This window comes from Moschus berezovskii, chromosome 14 (assembly GCF_049115385.1).
Source record: "Moschus berezovskii isolate FMDL1 chromosome 14, NW_MosBer_1.0, whole genome shotgun sequence".
NCBI classification, from domain to species: domain Eukaryota; kingdom Metazoa; phylum Chordata; class Mammalia; order Artiodactyla; family Moschidae; genus Moschus; species Moschus berezovskii.
The window spans coordinates 63057068-63081928 of NC_142473.1; the positions used below are offsets into that span (position 1 = coordinate 63057068).

A 24861-nucleotide genomic window follows, 5' to 3' on the forward strand; every position below is an offset into this window, starting at 1 on the left:
GTGGTCTTAAAGACCCAGGACACATGCCATTTGTGCATGTATGTATGGCATATGTTTATTTGTATGTACTCATGTATTCATGCCGGGCTTCTCTGATGGCTCAGATAGTGAAGAATCTGCTTGCAATATGGGAGACCTGGGTATGATCCTCAGGTCAGTCAGATCCCCTGGAAAAGGAAATGGCAACCCACTCCAGTCTTCTTGCCTGGAGAATCCCATGGACAGAAGAGCCTGGCAGGCTACAGTCCACGGGTTTGCAAGAGTAGGACATGACTTAGCGACTGAACCACCAATTGGATATTGTTGGCTACTTGGTTGTAAATTAACTGACCATATAAGCATGGGTTTATTTCTGGGCTCTCTATTCTGTTCCATTGATCTATGTGTCTGTTTTCACATCAGTACATACTGTTTTGATCATGACTGCTTTGTAATGTAGTTTTAAATCTGAAAGTATGATCTCTCAAACTTTGTCCTTAGGAGTACTCTGGTTATTTGGAATCTTTCGTGGTTCCACACGAATTTTAGAATTATTCACTCTAGTTCTGGGAAAACACCCCATATTTTATATCTTTTTATCTTGTATATTCCTTAAGTAATTATTATTACTTACAGTTACAGTTATTTTCACTACTTTTTTATTTTAACCTTCATACTAGCATTCTAAGTGATTAAAACACTACCTTTACTATATGTTCACTTTTACCAGTGAGATTTATACTTTCACATTTTTCTTGTTACTAATCAGTGGCCCTTCTTTTCAACTTAAAAGAGTCCCTTTAACATTTCTTAAAAGGCCAGTTTAGTGGTTTTGAACTCCTTTAACTCTTGGTCATCTGGAAAACTCATTTCTTCTTCAATTCTTATTGATAACTTTGCTAGGTAGTCTTCATAGCTGAAAATTTTTTCTTTCAGCACTTTGAATATACACAAAATCATTTTTTTTTTTTTTTGGTCTTCACTCTATAAGCTCAGGCTAAGACAGTTTATCACATTTGATGTTTTTTGTTATTTAATCCTTACAAACTTGTTATAAGGAAAGTATTACAATTGAACAGATAAGAAAACTAAAGGTTAGTGAGGCAGGATAATTTATGCAAAGTCATACTGCTTACATGAACGAGAACGCAAGACTAACTTCAAAACTCATATTCTTTCTACTATATTGTATTGTCTCTGTTTTAGTTCACCAGTTTTCTAAATAAATAGAATTTTTGCCCATTTTGAGGCAAAAATTTATATTAAATATACCAATCTATTTTTATGATAAACCAAATACAGTATGGTTGAAATAAATTAATGTTTCTTTGATAACTTTTTTTTTCTTTTTCAGATTCTTTTCCATCATTGGTTATTACACAATTATGACTATAGTTCCCATTGCTATACAGTAGATCTTTACTATCTATTTTATATATAGGAGTATGTATCTGTTAACCCCAAACTCTAATTTATGTAAATTTATCTAAACACTAAACTACCTACATTTACTTAAATGCTAAGTTCCCAATTGTTTTACCAATAGGATTTTTTTTTTCCTGAATCTTTATTTTATTTATTTATTTTTTTTAAATGAGGCTTTTAATTAATGTTTGACAGAGCTGATTCAAGTCGAACAGACTAAATTTCTTTAAACAAACTTACTTATACTCCAGAGTCCTTTAAAAACTTAATAGCGTTTATACATTGAAGGTATTTGATTTTCTTGTAACTAGCACTTCAAATGCAACAAGCATTTGAAGCAACAAGCATTTGACCCAACAAGTAAAACTTTCTACACTTCATAACTTTTATAAATAAAATAAATTAAATGTACAGTGAATAAGTTCTCTGAAATATTTCAATATTTCTGCAGGTTTAGTAACATCGTAAAATACATTTCAACTAAAATTCACAAATCTAAAAACCTGTTAGGCATTTTTAGGCGTTTTAAGTTGGAAATGAAGACCAATGTTACATCGTAATATGCCAATTACAAATAGTACTTCAAATAGCAAATACTACAGTTTGTCCCAAACTTTAAAAACTATTCATGAACTCAACACTGAATTATTGATGGCTATGAGAATTGTTTCCTAGCCTTTTTGAAAATTTCAACCCATTTACGTTTAAGGTAATTATTGATAAGTACGATCCTGTAGCCATTTTCTTTATTGCTTTGGGTTCAAGTTTATACACTCTTTCTGTGTTTCCTGTCTATAGAAGATCCTTTAGCATTTGTTGGAGAGCTGGTTTGGTGATGATGAATTCCCTCAGCTTTTGCTTGTCTGTAAAGCTTTTGATTTCTCCTTCATATTTGAATGAGATCCTTGCTGGGTATAGTAATCTGGGCTGTAGGGTATTTTCTTTCATCACTTTAAGTATGTCTTGCCACTCCCTTCTGGCCTGAAGAGTTTCTGTAGAAAGATCAGCTGTTATCCTTATGGGAATCCCCTTATGTGTTATTTGCTGCTTTTCCCTTGCTGCTTTTAATATTTGTTCTTTGTGTTTGATCTTTGTTAATTTGATTAATATGTGTCTTGGAGTATTTCGCCTTGGGTTTATCCTGTTGGGGACTCTCTGGGTTTCTTGGACTTGGGTGATTATTTCTTTCCCTATTTTAGGGAAGTTTTCAACTATTATCTCCTCAAGTATTCTCTCATGGTCTTTCTTTTTGTCTTCTTCTTCTGGGACTCCTATGATTCGAATGTTGGAGCGTTTAACATTGTCCCAGAGGTCTCTAATATTGTCCTCATTTCTTTTAATTTGTTTTTCTTTTTTCCTCTCTGTTTCATTTATTTCTACAATTCTATCTTCTAGTTCGCTTATCCTGTCTTCTGCCTCTGTTATTCTACTGTTTGTTCCCTCCAGAGTGTTTCTGATCTCATCTATTGCATTATTCATTGTATATTGACTCTTTTTTATTTCTTCTAAGTCCTTATTAAATCTTTCTTCCATCTTCTCAATCCTTTTCTCCAGGTTATTTATCTGTAACTCCATTTTGCTTTCAAGATTTTGAATCATTTTCACCATCAAAATTTGAAATTCTTTATCAAGTAAATTCCCTATATCTTCTTCTTTTGTTTGTGTTGGTGGGCAATTATCTTGTTCCTTTACTTGCTGGGTGTTTCTCTGCCTCTTCATCTTGCTTATATTGCTTTGCTTGGGGTGGCCTTTCCCTCTTCTTGCAGTTTGTGGAGTTCTCTTTATTATGTAGTTTCTTCGTTGTGTGTGGGGGGTTGGACGGGTGACTTGTCCGGGTTCCCTGGTTAGGGAAGCATGTGTCGGTGTTCTGGTGGGTGGAGCTGGATTTCTTCTCTCTCCTTTAGAAGACAATGGGCTGCTTTTCTGGGAGCGTGATGTCCTCTGCCAGTATTCAGAAGTTGTTTTGCGGACTTTACTCCGTGTTCAAATGTTCTTTTGATGAATTTGTGGGGGAGAAAGTGGTCTCGCCGTCTTATCCCTCCGCCATCTTGTTCCTTCCTCCCCAGAACACTGGATTCTTATATTCCACTTGGTCGTGGAGTATCTCTTCCCAGCTGCTCCAGCAAGGTGCAGCCACTGTACCTTACCTTGGACGAGGGGTATCTCCTCAAGGCCGCCCCTCCTGCTTTGAATGTGGAGCAGCTCCTCTCGGCCCTCCGGTGCCCAAGCAGCCACCGCCTCCTGGACGTGGTACAGATCCTCTCGGCCACCGCCCTAACCCTGGGCACGGGGTAGCTCCTCTCAGCCACGATTCTGCACGTGGTCGGTTGCGCCGGAGCTGGGCGTCTCTCGCGTCTGCGCCGCAGGAGCCGGGCGTCTCTCGCGTCTGCTCCCCTGACTTTTTTTCCTCCCTTTTCTATGAGCACTTAATTGGTTTGAAGTCTCAGCTCCCTTAAATCTTACATAAAGCCTTTCAAGGTCTGACCTACGTACCTCACCAGCCCCATTTCTCACTCTGTCCCAGCCATAATGAACCTCTTCCAGTTGCCTGAGTGAGCCATGCTTCCACTCTCCACAGGTCTGTGCAGATTCCCTGTCTCTTTGATAACTTTTAACTCTTGCAGGGGGTGTGAGTACAAGTAAATGAATGTTCAATGATTGTTCTGTGTATAAATATAGAAAGTATAGGGAGAGCAGGGTGAGCTTCTATCCATAGGATATTTCCCTAAAGTTTTTCTTTTTCTTCTTCTTTTTAAAAGTAATTATGCTAATATAATTTCCGTTAAATCAAAAGTATGGAAAATTAGTTATTGTTATTTGAGAACACTAGAAGAACTACAGTAGAATTTTAGACTGGCAGAAAGCCTTTAGAGAAATAAATTTGTTATTTTTACAGAGCATGAAAGTGACACCTAAGGAAATTGACTGACATATCCTATGTAATAAAAATAAAGATCAAGGCATACTTTTTTACTACTATGTTTCAAAAATTAAAAGGAGCTGCTAGTGAGTTAGAGCATGAATGAGATAGTATAGAATCACTTAAAAACTGGGACATGAGGTTAAAATATATATATATTTAAATGATTTCATTTTAATGATAGCAAAAAATCATTCTGGAATTATGAATGCTTAAAAGCTGTCTATTTAAAAATTCAGTTGGTATTAATAGTAGTAGTTTCTAAGAGGGGCAAAGGATGGCTAGAGGACAGGTAGAAGACAGGCTCCTTTTCACTGTAGAGGGATCTTTAGAATTTTGTATTACATGACATATTGCATAAAAACAAAAAATTAAAAAAGTGTCTTCAAAACTATAAAGCACTATAAAAAAATCTGAGGAGAAGAACCACATCCTTTACACTTGCTCTGTGTTTTCTAACTCAGCATGATTCTGAAGTTGGCAGACATTTAAATAGCAATGTATTTTGTACTGGATAAAACTGAATTTTTTGGCAATGGAAACCTAAATTTCTATGCTTCAGGTTCCTTAGGTCCACAGTGTTAAAATTTTTAGAACAGGTAAACCCATGTACTTACGCTTCTGTCTGTCTGTGTTGCTGTTCTTGAAGAGAAGCTAGATCCATCATATGTTTAATTTGTGCTTTCAAATCTTTGTTCTGGAGGTGTAGATGGTGGCAATGAAGTTCTTTACTGAGCTCCTAGAGAAAACAATATAAACTATATCTCAGATTCTTTTAAGAATATTAAAGTTAAATCAATATTATTAAAACTTATTTTATATTGGTGTTGGTACTGCTGCTAAGTCGCTTCAGTCATGTCCGACTCTGTGCGACTCCATAGACAGCAGCCCACCAGGCTCCCCCGTCCCTGGGATTCTCCAGGCAAGAACACTGGAGTGAGTTGCCATTTCCTTCTCCATATTGGTGTTAAGAGTTTTAATCCTTAAAAATATGAAATGGTGTGTACAGAAACAATTTGAAAAACAAGTATTCTGGTACAGGTAGTCTATAACTTACAATGAGATAAGTTTCAAGTTTCCTTGGAAACTGAATGTCTCAGAACAAATTTTATTATAATAATAGTTTCTTGATCCATCCAGCTTGTATATAATACTGTGAAAATACATTAATTTGGTCCATTTTTGCTTAGATGTCCCTTTTTCAGGGAGGCTTTCTCTAAGCATTACATTTAAAGATGGACACTCTTCACCTCCAACAGTCTCTGTCATAGCACTGATTAGTAACAATTCCATTTATTTATTTGCTTATAGATTCTCCATTCTAGACCACCATGACAGGCATTGTCTCAAACTAGTTCAGTGTTTGGAGCTGTCAACTGTGTCAAACTGTCCAACGTGTCCAACAACTCCAGTGTCTGGAGTTGCATACAATAAAAATTTCTTGGGGAATTCCCCAACAGTCCAGAGGTTACAGCCCCACACTCTCAAAGCAGGCAACACGGGTCAGGGAACTAAGATGATGCCTGGTGCAGCAAAAAAAAAAAAAAGAAAATTCTCACCTTCACCCAATCTTGGTATAAGCTTCATCCTAGTGCAAGAGTCGAGAAAAGCTTTTGCAGTCTCCCATTTCCTAAGCCTCTTGTGCACATGCCCAAATGTTTTCTAATTTACCACCTATCTGTTTCCTCAAACCTACTAAGCCTTAAGTATGGAAAATGTCAGGTAAGTGGTTATATTAAATTATGAATGGTAATAATCCAATAGCATTTTCAGAATTTAAATTGGGAAAATTTTAGTCAATAAAAGGGAGTGAAATATTTTGGACAGTGTAAGAGGCTGAGACAAAAAGCCTTAACGGTAGCTGTGCCCAAGAAACTTCCTACAGATAACTCTCATAATCCACTTAAGGTGTTCAATACTCCTTTACCAACCTGCAATGCCAACTGACTATAAGCTTAAGGCTTTTTTCTTTTTCTTTTTTAGGTAATACTTCCTAATCCAGTGGTGGGTGCTTTGACAAGGAAACAATATAATTCTATATGTCTGAGATATATTAAAGTTGGGGGTTGTTTATCTACATGATTCTACATTTCAGAAAACAACAAGTATTTTAGAGCAAACTCTCTTCAGGGAGTTAGGTCAGGATGATACAGTTAGAGCTCTGGCTCATGAGTCATGTGATTTTAAAGTTGGCTTGACTATGACACAAATGCTACCTGAAGTCTCAAATATGGTCTTTATAGAGATGACTTTACTTGACTGAAGGGGCAGATTCATGTCAATGTACGGCAAAATCAATACAATATTGTAAAGTAATTAGCCTCCAATTAAAATAAAAAAAATTCCTTATTTACTTCTGATAATCTTGTTTTATCTTTCTGTATCACTCTTAAAGAGACAAGCATTGATTCTATAACTATTTTAGCCAATAATAATTCTTGGCTAGTCTGCCATCTTTGAAAAACCAAGCTTACAATTTTAATCTTTTTCATGCTTTGATACACTAATGATTGAATCTGATTGGAAGAGCACAGCCTATTATGAGAGCTACAGTTAAGTCAGTAATAACTGAAGTAAGAATATAATGAGAGGTAATATATAAAACGAGAGGTTTTTGGATGCCATGGTAGGCCTGGGAAATCATAATAGAGAGTTTATATATGGGAGAAAGCACTTAAGAGGGATTCAATCAAAGTTACTTTTTAGAAAGCTCATTTTAGTTGCAGTGTAGAGAATGATTGCAGTTGGACATGAATGGAAGTAGGAAAGCCAAACATACAGTCCAACAGTGGGGGGCTGGAAGTCTGAATTAGGGTAATGGTAATGGGAGATGCAGAAGTGGATAAATTTGAGAGGTTAAGAGGAAAATAATGCAGGAGGGTACAGAAAAAAGGGCAGCAATATGAAAGTCACAGTACTGGGTCTCTGTCTAGAGTTGTATGACTGTGAATAAATCTTTTCATAAAGTTATGTCTCAGTTTGCTTATATAAGAAAGAATGACTTAAAAGTAGATACCTATTTCAGCTATGAAAATATCCATTAAAAAAAGGACTGAGAGTGGGACAGGTTGATGGGAATAGAAACAGTTTTAATTTTTTCAAATTATTTATAATGAAATGCATTAAAAAACAAGAATTGAAACACTAATTCTAGATTCATATTCGGGTGTGAAAAGTTCTGCTTAAGAGAGTTATAGAAGACAGATTGCTAGAAAAATTAGATTGCTGCTGCTGCTGAGTTGCTTCAGTCGTGTCCAACTCTGTGCGACCCCATTGACATAAGCCCAACAGGCTCCCCCATCCCTGGGATTTTCCAGGCAAGAACACAGGAGTGGGTTGCCATTCCTTCTCCAATGTATGAAGGTGAAAAGTGAAAGTGAAGTTGCTCAGTCATGTCCGACTCTTAGCGACCCCATGGACTGCAGCCCACCAGGCTCCTCTGTCCACGGGATTTTCCAGGCAAGAGTACTGGAGTGGGTTTCTTCTCCGAGAAAAATTAGATTGGACCATGGTAAATAAAATTTAAATTTACTTAAAATAACCTGAACCATATTAACTTCATAAATGCTAATAAGTAGGCAAAAAAAAAAAAGCAATAATAGTACTACTAAAAAGAATACTGTACCATTTTAAAAATTGGGAGCTTAAGATAATTATGGGAAAACAAAGGTAAACTAGTAAACATCAATGGATTTTTTTGCTTTTTTAATACTAAACAAGTTCTTAAGTACTTTTCTAGTTGGAGATGGGCTATATTTTAGACTGTCAATTACATGAATATACTAGATTATAAGTATAATGCAAATTATACTTAATGCAATTATACTTAATTTACATTCTACTACTTTCATGGACTACTTTCAATTCAGTACATAAACATAAATGCATACAGCTTTCAAACTGGTTTTATTTGGCCATAATACAAATAATGGTGACCACATTTAAAACTAATTTTAAAACTAATATCAATTTATTAAATTTAAACCACCTACATGATGAAAATTAAAATCAGTCTAAAAGTTTGAAATAGAATTACTTCAGTCTGACTTAAGAACGACCTCATAAAAGGATGCAATCACTTAAGAAAAACATTTAAATGTAACTTTATTCTTCGGAAAGTAAAGAAAAAGAAATTTAGTAGGTAAATAGGGAGGTGGAAGCCATATTCAGTTAAAAACAGTAAAATGAGTCAGTTAAATCTGAGAGATGAACCAAAATTTGCCTTATGAGAGATATTTACACAACAGTGAGTTTAAGGAGTTTAGTTCTAAGAAAATAAATCTGAATATAAAACATGTGTGTACCTTTGGAATATGACCATTTTGACCTAAGAGTCCCATTTCAGTTTGGACACGATGAAGCCAATTAGTATTCTCATCAAATTGCTTCAATTCTTCCTCCCTTTTCTTCTCTAGATAGCAGCGGCGAGTTTTCAACATTGCAAGTCTGTGATCTCTTTTGCAAGTGGCCTGAAAAATAATGCATTTAATTGTCAATCTTTTGTGATATTTGATGTATGTGATATTAGTACAGTGGTATATTTCCTTTTAAGTGTGCTATTGTAGCCTATTAAATTAGGCTATACTTTTATACTTAAAGCTATTTCCTCTTTGAAATCTCACAATACTGCTGCTTGCAGGAAAATAGGAAATTGAGTTGTGAGTCATTTTTATAAAATTACATGTTGAGAATTTATGACTTTAAGAAAAACAATGGCCAAACTGAAGACTATAACTTCTTTTTTGCTGTTGCTAAAATATATGCTTTTAAATGTTGCATTTGAAAAGTTCATATGGGGCCTGACTCCTGTGATTTCCTCATTGAAAACAAAGCAGATGCATATTCTGCTCTTACCTTGACTTCAGTTTGAAAGATGTGAAGAAACAGTATTCTATTGTTCTAAGGTTTTGTCTATAAGGCCTTTAGACTGGTTGTTGTTAATGACAGAAAACAGAGCTTATATCTGAGTGTAATAAACATCTGATCTCACCTGATGGTTGGTTCAGGACACAAAATGGATACCCCAAATATTTTTGGTGTTTTATCTACACATGAATTGAGTTCAAAACTGGCTTTCTAGTTTTTTACTCCAAGGGTCCTGCACACTATCATGGGCACAGTGTGGCAGAATGGTAGGACTTCTTTGGGCTAACTGCCAAAAGCCACTAAACTCAATAATCATCAGATATGATGGCTGGAACTGAGACAATACATCTCTAAAGGTTAGAACAAGCACTTGCAGTGGTTTTGGAAGTAGGGATAAACATAACCTATGGAGGGAAAAAAAATGAAAAAGGAGCAGGAACTACATTTGAACTGGGTTAAAGGCCTCACTCTCTAATTTTCTTATTATCTTTCATAAAAGGTTGACATTTTGAGGAAAAATCAGGCAATGAAGAAATCTGCAAAAACAGGAAGCAATGTTACTCTTCTTACTGCCTCTTTCTGTTTTAGAAAACAACTATTTTCATTAAAGTGTTACTTATGTTGTCATGAAATGGGTAATTAATTGTTCTTAACTAATACATAATGTACTTTTGAAAATCTGTTTAAATTTCATACAGAATATAGGTAGATGAAATCCACATAAACAAAAGCTATTTAAGGTTCTAAAATTTTATTTTAAAAGTAGAAACCTGAAAAGTTTAGAGCCACTGATACAACAGAAGGTAGGATACATGGCTTCTTGACTTTTCCTGCTATGCAGCAGGTGTGAACATTTAGGCAAGTCAAATCTGTGTGGCTCTTCAGTCAGCTTATCTGAAAAGTGAACATAAATGTATTGTACCTGCCTGAAGGAAGGCAATTAAATCAAACTACCTTCATATTTCTCTAATGTTTACAAATATTGCAGATACTCTTAGAATTCAGGGCAGGAAATAATCTATGGGTCCGATGGCAGTCAATCAGTTCAGTTCAGTTCAGTCGCTCAGTCGTGTCCGACTCTCCATGACCCCATGAATCACAGCACGCCAGGCCTCCCTGTCCATCACCAACTCCCGGAGTTCACTCAAACTCATATTTAACACTAAAAAATTTTGACTGAAAATCTCAAGAAATATGTTTTTGAGTTTGTATTTACAGTCATGAAATGTATCCTCTAAGACGGTTCTTTATGGGGACATTTTTCATCAGGGTAATCCCTACTGAATTACTATTCTGAAATAAATATCAAGTAAGTGTTTGGAAATAAATTCTAAAATATGTATATTAAACCCTCACATTAAAGTAAATTGTTTCCTATTAAAGTTTCGAAAAAGCTTTATATGTTTTATTAATACAATTTCCGAAATACCATAAAAGGTCTTGAGCAAGAATAAACATGTAATTCTAAAATTTAGATATTATAATACTACTGCTATGTGCAAAAGAACTGACTGCTAACACAGTGAACTCATCATTTCATTAATGTAACTTGTATATTAACTCTATACATTCATAAAATTACCCAGGAGCTTCACTTTAATACTATTCTCAGAGTCCATATTCTAGAACCATTCATAGCTGAATCAATGAGATTCTTTTAGCAATTATGAGAGTAAACCTCTTTGGAGAGGGTCCAAGACAGATAAAAAATCACTTACCCTAGCAAGCAGTTCAGTAAAACTATACTTTGACAATTCTGTGAGAACAAACTAAATCTCTAGATATCTCTCTACATTTTTCAGTAGTTTACAGCCAATAAACTTAAGAGGTTTTATCTCCATTGCTTACCTAGTCTCATGAGAGTAGCTATAAAAATTGGAAAAGCAATTGAAATGATCAAAAATGAGGTATGAGAAAAGGCAAATGTATTGAAAAAAACAGCATAAGGATGCAAACAGAAAAAAGAAATCAGCCAAATCTATTTCCTCACTCTATGTCTCAATGTTTCCAATCACACACATTGACAATTCAACAGGGTAAGTAAGACAGAGAAATAACTATTAGGTAAATTAGCTTGGGATTAAATAGACCAAACTTGTTAAATGTATTAATATTCTAATGTTCAAAAAATGGCAACCTGAGTCTAATTCTGCTAATACACTACTTATTTGCTTCAAAGATTGCCTCTTGACTATAAAAATAGACTATAAAATTCCTGGCAGCCAAAGCTTCCAGAATTTGGCTCTCCCTTCGAAATAGAATTGATTAATTCCCAATATGGCAAAATATGTCTTGTATCATGTGCCATTTCCAATCTATTCACAGTGGTTAACTCTGGCTACTTCAGATTCAGAGAGGAAGAGTACTACAACCACTTCAATGGCATCTGCTATGGCAAAGGGGTGGGAATTGGCAGGAAGTGTTGAGTATAGTTATGGATAATATTGTGCTCTGGTCAAACTGATGTTCCTTTTCATTTTTTTCCCCACTAACAGTTCTTATACAGGGATTCCCAGGTGGCACTTAGTGGTAAAGAACCTGCCTGCCAATGCAGAAGATGTAAGAGATGCACGTTCAATCCCTGGGTCGGAAAGATCCCCTGGAGAAGAGCATGGAAACTACTCTAGTATTCTTGCCTGGGGAATCCAATGGACAGAGGAGCCTGGTAGGCTATACAGTCCATAGGGTTGCACAGTCGGACACGACTGAAGCGACTTGGCATGCACGCAGTATTTTTCATAAAAATGCCCAGTATAAATCTCATCTCTCTACTACGAAGCCTTTCTTCACCACAACCAGAAGTCACTGTTTTTTACTTTTATAGCACTTAGCACTCATAGTATAGTAGGATCCTCAGAAGTACAGACTGAGGCCAGACAGCCAGAGTTTAATATTGGTTCAGTCACATTGATTAGGCATATATCTCTAGACAGCTTACTTGAATTCTCTGTATCTTTGCTGCTCACAGACCGTGGTAATAGAGGATATACCTCATAGGCTTGTTATAAATCCTAAATGAAATACTCCATGCAAAAGACTTTGTAAAGTGTCTGGCAAACAATTAATGCTCAATATTAGCAATTTTTATTATTGCACTATTCCTTACATGACAATCATACAGTGCTGTGTCATTTTTATACCATTTTATTGCTCCAACTGGTTTATAAATTACTGAAGTACTATAATGTCTCATACTTTTGTTTACCTCTATCGTGTCTAGCACAATGCTTAGGATATATATAAACGTGTTCAAAACAAGCTGTTCTCAATCAGCTTTCCATGACTGAATTTCTTGCCTTTTTTCAAGACATAAATCAGATAATTGTACTTTCAGAAAACTGGCATTTATTTAAAGGAAACCTACACAAAATTGAAAAATATTATTATTACTGTAAATTATAGTATAGCAAATAGAAATAATTGAGATATAACATACAACTTTTAGAATAGGTAATATAGCAATTTTTTAGAATTCCATTTAACTAACATATGTAGGGATTTCATAATAACAAACTGATATATTGGTGGGCCAAAAAGTTTGTTTGGGTTTTTCAAAAAAACTTCAAGTAAACTTTGTGGCCAACCCAATATTAATCCTATGAGATATTTTATTATTTGGAAGTCATGAAGGTTATCAAAAATACTGGCAACAATCTTGTAGTTCAAGAAAGTTAAAAGTACATAGCAACAAATTTTAAACAAAGATATAAATTCTAGTCTTCTTCTGCCTTAAAACGATGTGAGGAACATTTTAAATACACTTGAAAAACAAAATTAAAAAGAAAATTTCAGTATTTAATACATTACTAACTATAGGCCCTATGCTGTACAGCAGTAGATCTCTGGGAGCAATTGTTTTACATAACTAAAACTTTGTACCCTTTGACTAGTACTTCCTGATTTTGCCTTCCCCATAACTCCTGGCAACACTATTCAATTCTACTTCCAAGTTTGATGATTTTAGATTTTTCATGTAAATAGTATCATGTAGAACCTGTCCTTCTTTGTCTGGCTTATTTCACTTAGCATGTCTTACAGGTTCACCTATGTTGTTGCAAATGGCATGATTTTCTTCTTTTTTAAAAGCTGAATCATAGTGTATTGTTGTACACTTAAGAATCATTAAGAGGACAGATCTTATGTTAAGTGTTTCTGTTAATATAATACTACTACTAATAAAGTGGGCGGGAGGAAACTTTAGGAGGTGCGATACAGGATTATGGCATAGACTGTGGTGATGGTATCACTAGTGTATATTTATCTCCAAACCTGTCAAGTTGTCTATGTTAAATGTTTGTGAGTTTCTTTAAACATCAATCATATATCTCAATAAAGTGGTTTAAAATAAACATATTTTAATAAGGCATAATAAATGCATATTCAGTAAATAAATTACTAATTTTAATAATTAGTTTAATAATAACTGATATTCTCATATCCATGACACATTATTAATGCTTTATGATTAATTTCTTAGCCTATCACATCTTTCCCATGTTTTGGGCTGAAAAAACCGAAAATGCTAGTGTTTTAAAGCACTATAAAAGTTTGATGGTTTTCAGATATTAAAAAAATATGTAAAAATTTTATAGATAACTTATTTCTGGGAAAGTGGGAAAAGAAGACTCGGTTAAGGTGGAAGTCTAACAGGACTGGGAGTTATCTACAAAAGAAAGGTTTTAATAAGTAATATGTGAATGCATCTCATGTATTTAATCTCTATGTGATTAAATTATATAAACTACTTCGAAAACGCATTAAATTACAAAAGTACTTAAAAATGCAATTAACCTTACCATCAGTGAACACCAAAACTGGGGAGAATTATTTTCAAAGAGCTTATTTTTCTTATTTTTGGTACTCTGGAGTTGCACACCTCCAAGTATACATTTTTCTTTCCTGCCTCCAACTCATTTTACTTGAATTTACATTTTATTGACAACTTATTAGTTCTAGAAAATTCTAAGCCTTAGAGTTTGCACATTATCCTTGCTCCTTTTGCATTAACATATCTCCTTCAAGATATCTACAAGATGAATGCATGACTTTCTAGTTTTTTTTTTACATAACAACATCCTGTTCACATCTACCATCCTTTTATCTTGTATTTGGTGTGATTTCCTTAGCTCTTCCAGTTTTTTAATTCTCTCTTTGTGTGCTGTGTGCTGTACTTAGTCACTCAGTTCTGTCCAACTCTTTGCAACCCCATGGACTGCAGCCCACCAGGCTCTTCTCTCCAGGGACAAGAGTTCAGGCTCCAGCATCAGCTTGCTTGAGTTCAAATAGTAGCTAGGACTCTATGAGCTGGGTGATCTTTGACAGAGTGACTTCTCTGGGCCTGGGTTTCCTCATTTTAATTACAAGGATAATAACATTATATAGCCCACAGGATTTTTGGAGAATTAAATGTGTTAATGGATGTCAAGTATTTAAAATATTGCCTAGTACTACGCCTATAAATTGAAAATTTAAATTCCAGTAAATAAATCTTTAATTTCTATAAGTTATATTTGTTTTCTTCTCATATATATATATTTTCATCTTTGATTCCTTCTTTGATGACTTTGTTTTTATAGGTTTTATCAGTTTGTTGTATCCAATGTTTTGTGGGGGAGGGGGTTCTATCATATTTGCTAAGTCTGCTGACTTGCTTGTGGAGGACTGTTTCAAGTGTTTTGTAATTTTGGACAGTGAGCTCTCATTAGTGGTTTGAACTGAAAATCCAAACCTAGGCTTGTTCCACTAGGCTGATTTTATATTGCTTCCACTCAGTTCCCTATAGATTATTACTGCTCTGATGCCATTTCCTATGCTAATTTCTCACTTTAGGCATTTGCGAAATAAAACACATGGACTGTAAAAATTCAAACCTCAAAATCCTGCGAAAAGTGTACCAATAATGATGGTCATCAAGAGACTTTCCGTTCTCACCCTAGGCTTGGTTTCTTGTTTTCCTGTGCTAGCTGGTAACATGTTTTCTTCTGGTCCACTCCCAATACTGAGAGCAAAGGTGCCCAAGTTCTTGGACTATCGTTTCTGAATCCCGCCGCCCTCAGGCCCCTTATCTAAGTAGCGGCAAACATCAACGCAGGGCAGTGAAATCGGTCTGTGCGCATGAGGGGGATGGCAGTGCACTTTACCACATTAAATAATAAAACTGATTCAAAGTTTATCTTTTTTTTTAAAGCACCGATGCAATGGAAACTGTAACAATGTCAGTGACAAAACATTCTTCTGGGGTGGGGATGGGATGGGGTGGGTGGAATCTCCTACTGATCTAAGCTGTAAACTACTGCCTGCATCTGGGGTCAATTGTTCTCTCTGCTCCACTCTGGTACCCAACTCTCCTGAGTGTGTTAACTTCCTGTTAAGCATTCTGTCAACCCTCAAAAGCAACAGATTTAACTGAGATTTTACAGCTATTTCCTTTTTGTTTCTGACACTTAGGAATTTATTTATTTTTCTTGTACACAACTATGGTTTTTCCGGTGGTCATGTATGGATGTGAGAGTTGGACTCTGAAGAAAGCTGATCGCCGAAGAATTGATGCTTTTGAACTGTGGTGTTGGAGAAGACTCTTGAGAGTCCCTTGTACCGCAAGGAGATCCAACCAGTCCATTCTAAGGGATATCGATCCTGGGTGTTCATTGGAGGGACTGATGCTGAAGGTGAAACTGCAATACTTTGGCCACCTCATGCAACGAGTTGACTCACTGGAAAAGACTCTGATGCTGGGAAAGGTTGGGGGCGGGAGAAGAAGGGGACGACCGAGAATGAGATGGCTGGATGGCATCACCGACTCTGTGGACATGAGTTTGAGTGAACTGCGGGAGTTGGTGATGGACAGGGAGGCCTGGCGTGCTGTGATTCATGGGGTCGCGGAGAGTCGGACACGACTGAGCGACTGAACTGAACTGAACTAACTATACATTTCAAAGAATGTTTTCACCATCTCCTCTAGAATTTCCAGGTATTCGTAGACGAGTGATTATGCAACACTACCAAACTTCTAGAATTATAAGCCTCCATGTTTTTACCATCTCTAGGAATTAATGATAAAGTTGTTAAATACCTTTTCTACTTTGTCTTCAGAACACATCATTTCTATTTGTTTATGGCACTGTTGTTGATAGAATGATTTAAGTTCATTTTCTTTAAGCAACATTTCTAACTTCAGATATTCTTGCCTGATTTCTTCTCGATTCTGGAACAAGCAGTTCAGAATTTCTTGAAATCTAACAAAAATAAAACATAGAATCTCAGTATTTTGTGATAGGTAATGACGTTTACTTAGAGAATTGCATGGACAAGGGCATATGGTGCTTCTATGGCCCCCTAGGGAAAGTGAGATAGCTGGGAAAGGGTTATGAACATTATTTTTATAACATTGGATTTCTTTCTCTTTCTCTCCTCTCAAAGAAAGATCATGTTATTAAAAGATATCAGTATATTAAGGTCTATGGTATCAGTCATACACTGTATTTTGTCTGTGTAATCCAGTAACTTACCAAAAATAAAATACTTTGTTTGTAAGAAAAGGATGATAATGTGGACTTGTACTATCTCAATTCACAAGGCCCAGAAACACAGTATTGTGTGTTGTTTTGGTGTTGGCTCGCTGTGAACAAGTAAGCAGTGTGTGGCATAATCATATGGTGCCTCTATGGCCCCCTAGGGAAAGTGAGATAGCCGATTTTTAGCTTCAAAACTTGCAACAGTAAAAACACACCATACGGTCAGGTACCCCCTGCAGCCTGGCCAAGAGTCAGCTGACAATGCCAAGGCCCAAAACATCCAAGTTTACAATGTGGTAAATCCTTCAAAATGCAAGAGAGATATAGGGAATCAAAGTTGGGGAGTATGACTCACATCTCCTCCAAATGCGTAACGACCTCAAGTGGAATCACTTCTATGAAAGCCCTAAATGGAGTGTGGGCTTCCCCGGTAGCTCAGCAGGAAAGAATCTGCCTGCCACACAGGAGATATGGGTTCGATCCCTGGGTTGGAAAGATTCTCTGGAGAAGGAAATAGCAACCCATTCCAGGATTCTTGCCTGTGAAATCCCATGGACAGAGGAGCCTGGCGGGCTACAGTCCTTGGGGTCACAGAAGAATCCGACACAACCTAGTGATTAAACAACAAAAGGAGCCTGCAATCCTGCATCCTCCAGGGTCAGCAGAATACTGGTCACAGATCATGTCTGAACTACAGTAGAGACAATCACATATAGACAAAACTCTCAAAGAAAAATTAACTGTGAACCTTTTAAAATAAAATGGTAAGACAATATATGCATTTAAAAATAAATGTTCCTTGGCAAGAATTTTAGGTGTATTTGTAAGGATTTGTGGTAAAAACACTGACAGTTTACGTCAGTAGTAAAGAGTTCTTAACTCTTTTGGGAATGAATATAAACCACAATACATCAACTTCACTGAAGTTTTGTCAAACTGATAAATATTTCATAAGAAGTATGTACAGACATTGCAATTTCATTGTATCACATTACAACAACTCTAATGCCAGTAAATGATTTGATAAGTTATCTTTAGGTTATACACGAAGATAATTTCTCAGGTTTTCTGTTAATACTTTACCCAGGGACATAATTAAATATTTGTCAGTTTTGAAATTTTATGGTCCATTCTTATTTTAGTTGGTGTTGTTTAGTGGTTAGGAAGGAAGGAAGGGAATTAGTATCAAATAAAGTTCTTAAAAAAATCATGTTTTTAAAAAGACAGTCCTATGGGATTGACTAATAACTATTTTCTAGTCATTTAAAACATTCACGTAGCTAGAAAACAAAATCTTTACCAGTAATTTTACGTGACATATGATGAACTCTAGACAAGTTTTCTTAGTATAGTCATAAGTGAAGTTATATAGTTACTCTGGACATGAACAATTATACTTTTTTATGATTTTTTTGAGTATTTTCTTTCTCATTGTTCAGTTGCTCAGTTGTTTCTTTTGTGACCACGTGGACTGGGAGCACGCCAGGTTTCCTTGTCTTTCACTATCTCCGAAAATTTGCCAATTCATGTCCACTGAATCGGTGACACTCTCTAACCATCTCATCCTCTGCCACCCTCTTCTCTTTATGCTTTAAGTCTTTCCCAGAATCAGGGTCTTTTCCAATGAGTTGGCTCTTTGCATCAGGTAGCCAAAGGATTGGAGCTTAACAATTATGCTTTAAGATTTTTTTTGAGTATTATCTTTCTAATAGCTTTAACAGAGAGCAAATACTATATAGTCTTTCCTCTACCTGTTTAAACTTCATAAAAATTATATTTCTTAAAGACAATGAAAATTCATGGCATTAAAGAAATTCTATGTGAAGTATGACTGATACGATAAAAAGTATTACATATATTTATTTCAGAAGACAGATGCTTTGGTGAGAGAATGACAAAGGCTTTGGGGTATATAACCGTATTATTACCTTCTTTATAAATACATGCAAATTATTTACCTGTTGAGTGAATTACAACTCAAAGTTTTTATAGGTGGTTAAGTCAGGTTGAAGTGTCAAAAATGCCCAAATAAGTGTTCATAGCTCAGGGCATCTCCTTCTTGAATCAACAACCAGAAAGCGAATGTCAATGATTCAAATCCATACCAACTCCAGAAAAGCCTATCAATTTGTGCTGGAAGAAGCACAAGTTGGAATCAAGATTGCCGGGAGAAATATCAATAACCTCAGATATGCAGATGACACCACCCTTACGGCAGAAAGTGAAGAGGAACTCAAAAGCCTCTTGATGAAAGTGAAAGAGGAAAGTGAAAAGGTTGGCTTGAAGCTCAACATTCAGAAAACAAAGATCATGGCATCTGGTCCCATCACTTCATGGGAAATAGATGGAAAAACAGTGGAAACAGTGTCAGACTTTATTTTTTGGGCTCCAAAATCACTGCGGATGCTGATTGCAGCCATGAAATTAAAAGACGCTTCCTACTTGGAAGGAAAGTTATAACCAACCTAGATAGCATATTAAAAAGCAGAGACATCATTTTGCCAATAAAGGTCCGTCTAGTCTCTAGTCAAGGCTATGGTTTGTCCAGTGGTCATGTGTGGATTTGAGAGTTGGACTGTGAAGAAAGCTGATCACCGAAGAATTGATGCTTTTGAACTGTGGTGCTGGAGAAGACTCTTGAGAGTCCCTTGGATGCAAGGAGATCCAACCAGTCCATTCTAAAGAAGATCAATCCTGGGTGTTCATTGGAAGGACTGATGCTAAAGCTGAAACTCCAATACTTTGGCCACCTCATGCGACGAGTTGACTCACTGGAAAAGACTCTGATGCTGGGAGGGATTGGGGCGGGAGGAGAAGGGGACAACAGAGAATGAGATGGCTGGATGGCATCACTGACTCAATGGACATGAGTTTGAGTGAACTCCAGGAGTTGGTGATGGACAGAGAGGCCTGGCGTTCTGTGATTCATGGGGTTGCAAAGAGTCGGACATGACTGAGCGACTGAACTGAACTGAAGTAGAGCTGAGCAATTTCATGCAAGCAATGACTCCAAATTTGAGCAGTGGGTGGCTGCTTTAATTTTCAAGAAACTTGCAACAACAAAGAACTATCTGGTTACATGAGGACCAATCCCATATCTGACTAACAAACTATAATAACACAACTAACGATATAGCAGAGTTAGAAGCTTTAAGAGTAAACAAATAATGAGGAGTCAATTTTACTTAAGTTATTTTTTAAAAGACACTGTAAAGTTGGTAGAATATAACAAAAAGTATTATAAGACTATAAGTATAACTTCAGCTTGACAATGGGTTGTTAGTGGGATTAACAGAAAATAATCTAAACACTATTAAGGAAATCTCTGGCATAAGCAGAGCTCTTAATAATACACAGGTCAACTTTATACTGTATGAAAATGGCCTCACTGTCACTGATAGAAATAACTGTTTAATTGTTTCTTATTGTATCTGTGAAACAGCACAGTACGGGAGCGTAGGATTAAGATTTGAAAGGATGACATAATCTGTGAGTTAGAAAACAATACCCCATTTCAAATTTCAGAGGTGCTGTAGTCATCAGATGAAATTAATGTGGGCCTAAATATCATCAGAAACTACAAGACAGTTATAAAAATAAAGTGTTATTTTCCTAGAAGTTATCTGAACATCTAGGGTCAAACTGAGGCAGAAAAAAATTATTTTCTTCAAATCAAGGATATTTTATATAACTTCAATACACACTTGAAAATCACTGTTAACTAGTCTTCCTTACGTACACTAAGACATCTTCTGAAAACTCAAGAGTTTTAAGCGTGAGTAATCAGTGCTAAGATGTGGTTACTTTCTCATACTAGCAATAATAGAAAATTAGCTTTGGAGGTTTACTCAACTTTCAATCAAAGGTGAACAGGTTCCTTTTCCTATGACCCTCCTGGAGCTTTCAATATGTTCATGTACTTTGGAAACTTCTTAGATTCCTTAAGCAAGGAACAATCTTCAAACTTGTTTGATCCAAGAATTCCTTTCTGTCTTCTTAGAACTACTCAAGATTCAAAGCTTTTCAACTACTGCCAATCAGAACAACTTGGAAATTATCTTAGTGCTTGTGAGTACTGTATTACAGCTTTTGTTCTTTAAATTTACCTGCTAAGAAACTTAGATGAAACAGATCATTTTTCTGTGTCAACTTATATAATTGAGAGATGTCCCTTTAAATAATTAATTGTGTAAACTCAATTAAGTGGATTATTAGAGTTATATCAAGTTAGGAAAGAGTGGACACAATTTATATGCACCATATGAACAATGATAATGCCAGATGCTATTGCTTGAACACATTTGTGTCCCCCAAAATTTACATGTTGAATGAAACCTAACACCTAAGGTGATGGTATTGGAAGTGGAGCCTTTGGAAGGTGGTTAGGTCATGAGGGTGGAGATCTCATCAACAGGATTAGTGTCCTTATAAAAGAGCCTGCAGAGAGATCTCCCTCTCTTTTGCTTATGTGAGGATTCAAGTCTACATCATGGAAGGCAGCCCTTATCCAACCATCCGTTCCCTTCCATTCTGTCGCTCAGTCGTGTCCGACTCTTTGTGACCCCGTGGACTGTAGCCTACCAGGCTTCTCTGTCCATGGGATTCTCCAGGCAAGAATACTGGAGTGGGTTACTGTTTCCCTCTCCAGGGGATCTTCCCGACCCAGGGATCGAAGCCGGGTCTCCCGCGTTGGAGGCAGACGCTTTAACCTCTGAGCCACCAGGGAAGCCCTATCCAACCATGCTGGCACACTAATCTAGGACTTCCAGCTCCCAGAACTGTAAGAAATAATTTTGTTTATAAGCAACCCAGTCTGTGGTACTTTGTTGTAGCAGCCAGAAGGGACTAAAACACCACAGAAGAAAAATATGGAAACTATTAAAAACCAATTTCATAAGTGACATAATTAGCTTTACTTTTTCCATCCCATACTTAAGACCTGGTTCTCATTATCTGTATAATCACAATTAAAATGACCTGATCTCCAAAGTGTACCATATAAGACCAATCTGTGACTTCCTGAACAGTTGAGAATATACAAAGACATACAACAAATGATGGTAACAATAAATTTTTGACTAAAATTTTAAACTTTAATTATCTGACTAAAGTTTACAAAATCCTTAAAACAAGATCTTAATGTCAATTTTACCTTTCAATTTCTTTTCTCTGAGGGTTTGAAATCATTAATTTGCTACTTTCATCAGTAAAGGCTTTCTGTTCTTCATAGGCCTTTAGTTTTTCTTTTAACATTAAAATCTAGTAGAGAGAAACAGTAGTTAAACATATAAATTATCTGTTTCCATTATACACAGCCACAGAAAAATTTTAGCTATGAAAAATAACTGAACAAAATTTCAATTATAATAGACAATAAGGTTTTAGACAATAAAGATTGCAGAATCCCATAAATGAGGAACAGAGAGAGATTAGCAACAATGTAAAGAAAAGACATACCTCTTTCTTCTGTTCATTACAGATTTTTACATACTGAGTTATATGATTGTCGAGGTTAAGAACATTGCTCTTCAACTGTTAAGAAAAAGAAATTATGATTGTGCATATACAGAGATAACAATCAGTTACACATGTAAACAAAATAGCATTATATCCTCATTAATTCAGCTTCATGAATTCAGAATTTGTGACAATTACAATCATGACAATATAATCAATTATGCTCATGCTTAAAAGTTATGACAAGTGGGTAAGGGTATGCTGAACACATTAACACAGATTTACAAAAGAAACTGTCTTCTTTACAATTGGAGAAAAGGTACTTTAAAGAACTTGCGAAGCAGGCATTCATATAAAAAAAAATTGCCCATTTTTTCCTTTGCCCTTTAAGATACAGATATAATTTAAATTTTTACCAGTTTGTATGTTCAAGTAGCTTTTAACAAGTTCTCAATATATTTTATCCTTTTTATGAAAGTATGAGCCCCCTGGCAGCCATGGAATAGTGGGAAGAGCATTAAATTCAAATACTTGATTTCGAGGCCTTGCCCACTTCTCACTTAACTGAGAATTTAATACTTACAACTTTGAACATGTAATTCCTCAACTGTAAAGAAGAGCTAAAAATGTCTTCCTCAATGGTTTGGTGTAAGCAGTGCACGAAAAATATGTGTGAAAAACCTCTGTATACTCAATACAGCACAACCTCTCCCAATTTATTATATAAACAATATATGAATATTTCTCTAAGGAAGACAATGGGAGTAGCAGAGGGGTAAGTGGGAAGAGAGGCCATCATTTACCAGTTGAACTCTAGGTCTATTACAACTCTGAAGTCTTGTGATTTTACATAAAAATCATCGGATGTTTGACTTACATTAAAAAAAAGTTACCCCAAATTACTGGCAAAAATACCAACCCAACCACTCATTATTACATTGCTGTAGCTATACAGATAGGCTACATCAATATCAAGAATGTGAAAATAAATTATTTTTAAAAAACTATTTACTTTATAAACTGAGACAGATATTGTATCTACTTTATAGATGAAGTAAATAACTAAGGCTTGAAGAGATTAGCAAACATGACCATGGTTTTCAGGTGGAGACTGCTGGTGCTGGGCTACAGCAGAGCATCAGCTTTGGCTGCAACAAATGTGTAGAGGCCTTGACCAGTTACACCAAAACGCCATCAAAATATCACGTGTCATGATGTGAAAAAGGTTAGAGAGAAAGGCACTAAAACATCATAATTCTCCAAAAGATTAAATAATTGTATTTATTATATATGTAATTAAGATGCTTAATGTTTTAATTGTCCTAGCTAATGCTCAATTAATTGGGTTAGTAAAGACATTTCTAGCCTTGATTTCTTAACTCATTAGTAGAAATATATCCTATTTCATATTTCGCTAGAGATATAAAAAAGAAAAAAAAATGCACTAAGTACTCTTACCACAAAGGCAGAGTAAACACACTTACAGAAGATTTAATGTCCTTTGCGCGGTTAGCATACTTAAGAGTGTTATATGTGTCATCGTAGAACACAGAGGAAGGACTAACAGCAGCAATCATTATAGTTTGACAGTTTCCTCCGAGAGAATCCTTTAACAAGCGAGTGAGCTTACTATTTCTGTAAGGAATATGCTGATTCTTTTTCTGAAAGAACAAAAACAGGATTCTTATGTCATTTTCCACATTCAAATGCAAACCTGCTCTACCATTTCACTATAAGAATTTAAGCACTGCACAACTTTGCCCAGTCTTATACATCTTATGGGACTGCTCAGTGAATATAGAAAACAAACTTCCCATTGAAAGATTATATCTCCATCTGATTAAGTGTGAATGTTAGTTAATCATAAAATATCAATACTGTTTCATTAGTTGTAATAAGTGTACCATATTAATGTGACATATTAATAATAATAGAGGAAACTTGAGTGTGGGGTAGATTGAATAAAATCTTCCTGTATTATCTAATCAACTTTTCTGTATTTAAAACTATTCAAAATCAAAATGTCTATTAAAAAAAAACTTCATTTTTAAAAAGAAATTAAAATACAAAAGTAACATATGCCCTGGAGAAACATACTCCAGAGGAATAATAAGAATTCTGTATGGCAGAGAGCTACTTCTCTCTTTAAATAACCATCTAATATGAATACAAATAAATTATAATCTTACAAAAACTTTATCTAAAGCACAACCACAGGTCTAAGAGAACTTTATTTTTCTAGAAAAAGCAATCTTATGCTAACCAATGTAACTCACATTACCGAAGAGAAAAATGAAGCTAAGAAAAAGCCACATGACTTGCCTCAGGTCATATGGCTGGTAACTCACAGAGCTAGAAGTATGGGGTGTGCACAGGCTGGTGCTATTGAATTGATTTTGCATGTGTAAGACATGCATTAAACATTGACTAACAAATGACTCAACAGCAGTCGATTATCAAAATTAAATCAGTATATGGAAAAAATTTCATGAATGGCAAAATTTAGGAAATCAGTCTCTATACCATGCTGTCTGCTCACACATTCTGAGATTTTAACTTAGAATACAAAATATATTTTGCTTTTGTAATATTCATGTGATTTTAGAAACTTGCCTTTTTTAAAAAATAAAAAAGACTTCCTAAATCATTTTAATGTATTTCATATTTATCAAAATACAACATTTTGAAGAGTTTAACAGT

The 24861-nt window shown here is 35.5% G+C and overlaps 1 protein-coding gene across 1 annotated transcript in view; it reads right to left on the reverse strand.

Moving 5' to 3' along the window:
• Positions 1-24861, reverse strand: part of KIF18A (kinesin family member 18A) — an 88367-nt gene that overhangs the window by 43886 nt on the left and 19620 nt on the right. Inside the window, exons 7-12 of the mRNA XM_055422695.2 lie at positions 23646-23822; positions 22162-22236; positions 21857-21963; positions 16263-16425; positions 8629-8793; positions 4942-5063 (exon numbers count right to left, since the gene is read on the reverse strand). Coding sequence (XP_055278670.1) covers positions 4942-5063; positions 8629-8793; positions 16263-16425; positions 21857-21963; positions 22162-22236; positions 23646-23822 — 809 coding nt within the window. The remainder of the gene's footprint in view (positions 1-4941; positions 5064-8628; positions 8794-16262; positions 16426-21856; positions 21964-22161; positions 22237-23645; positions 23823-24861) is intronic.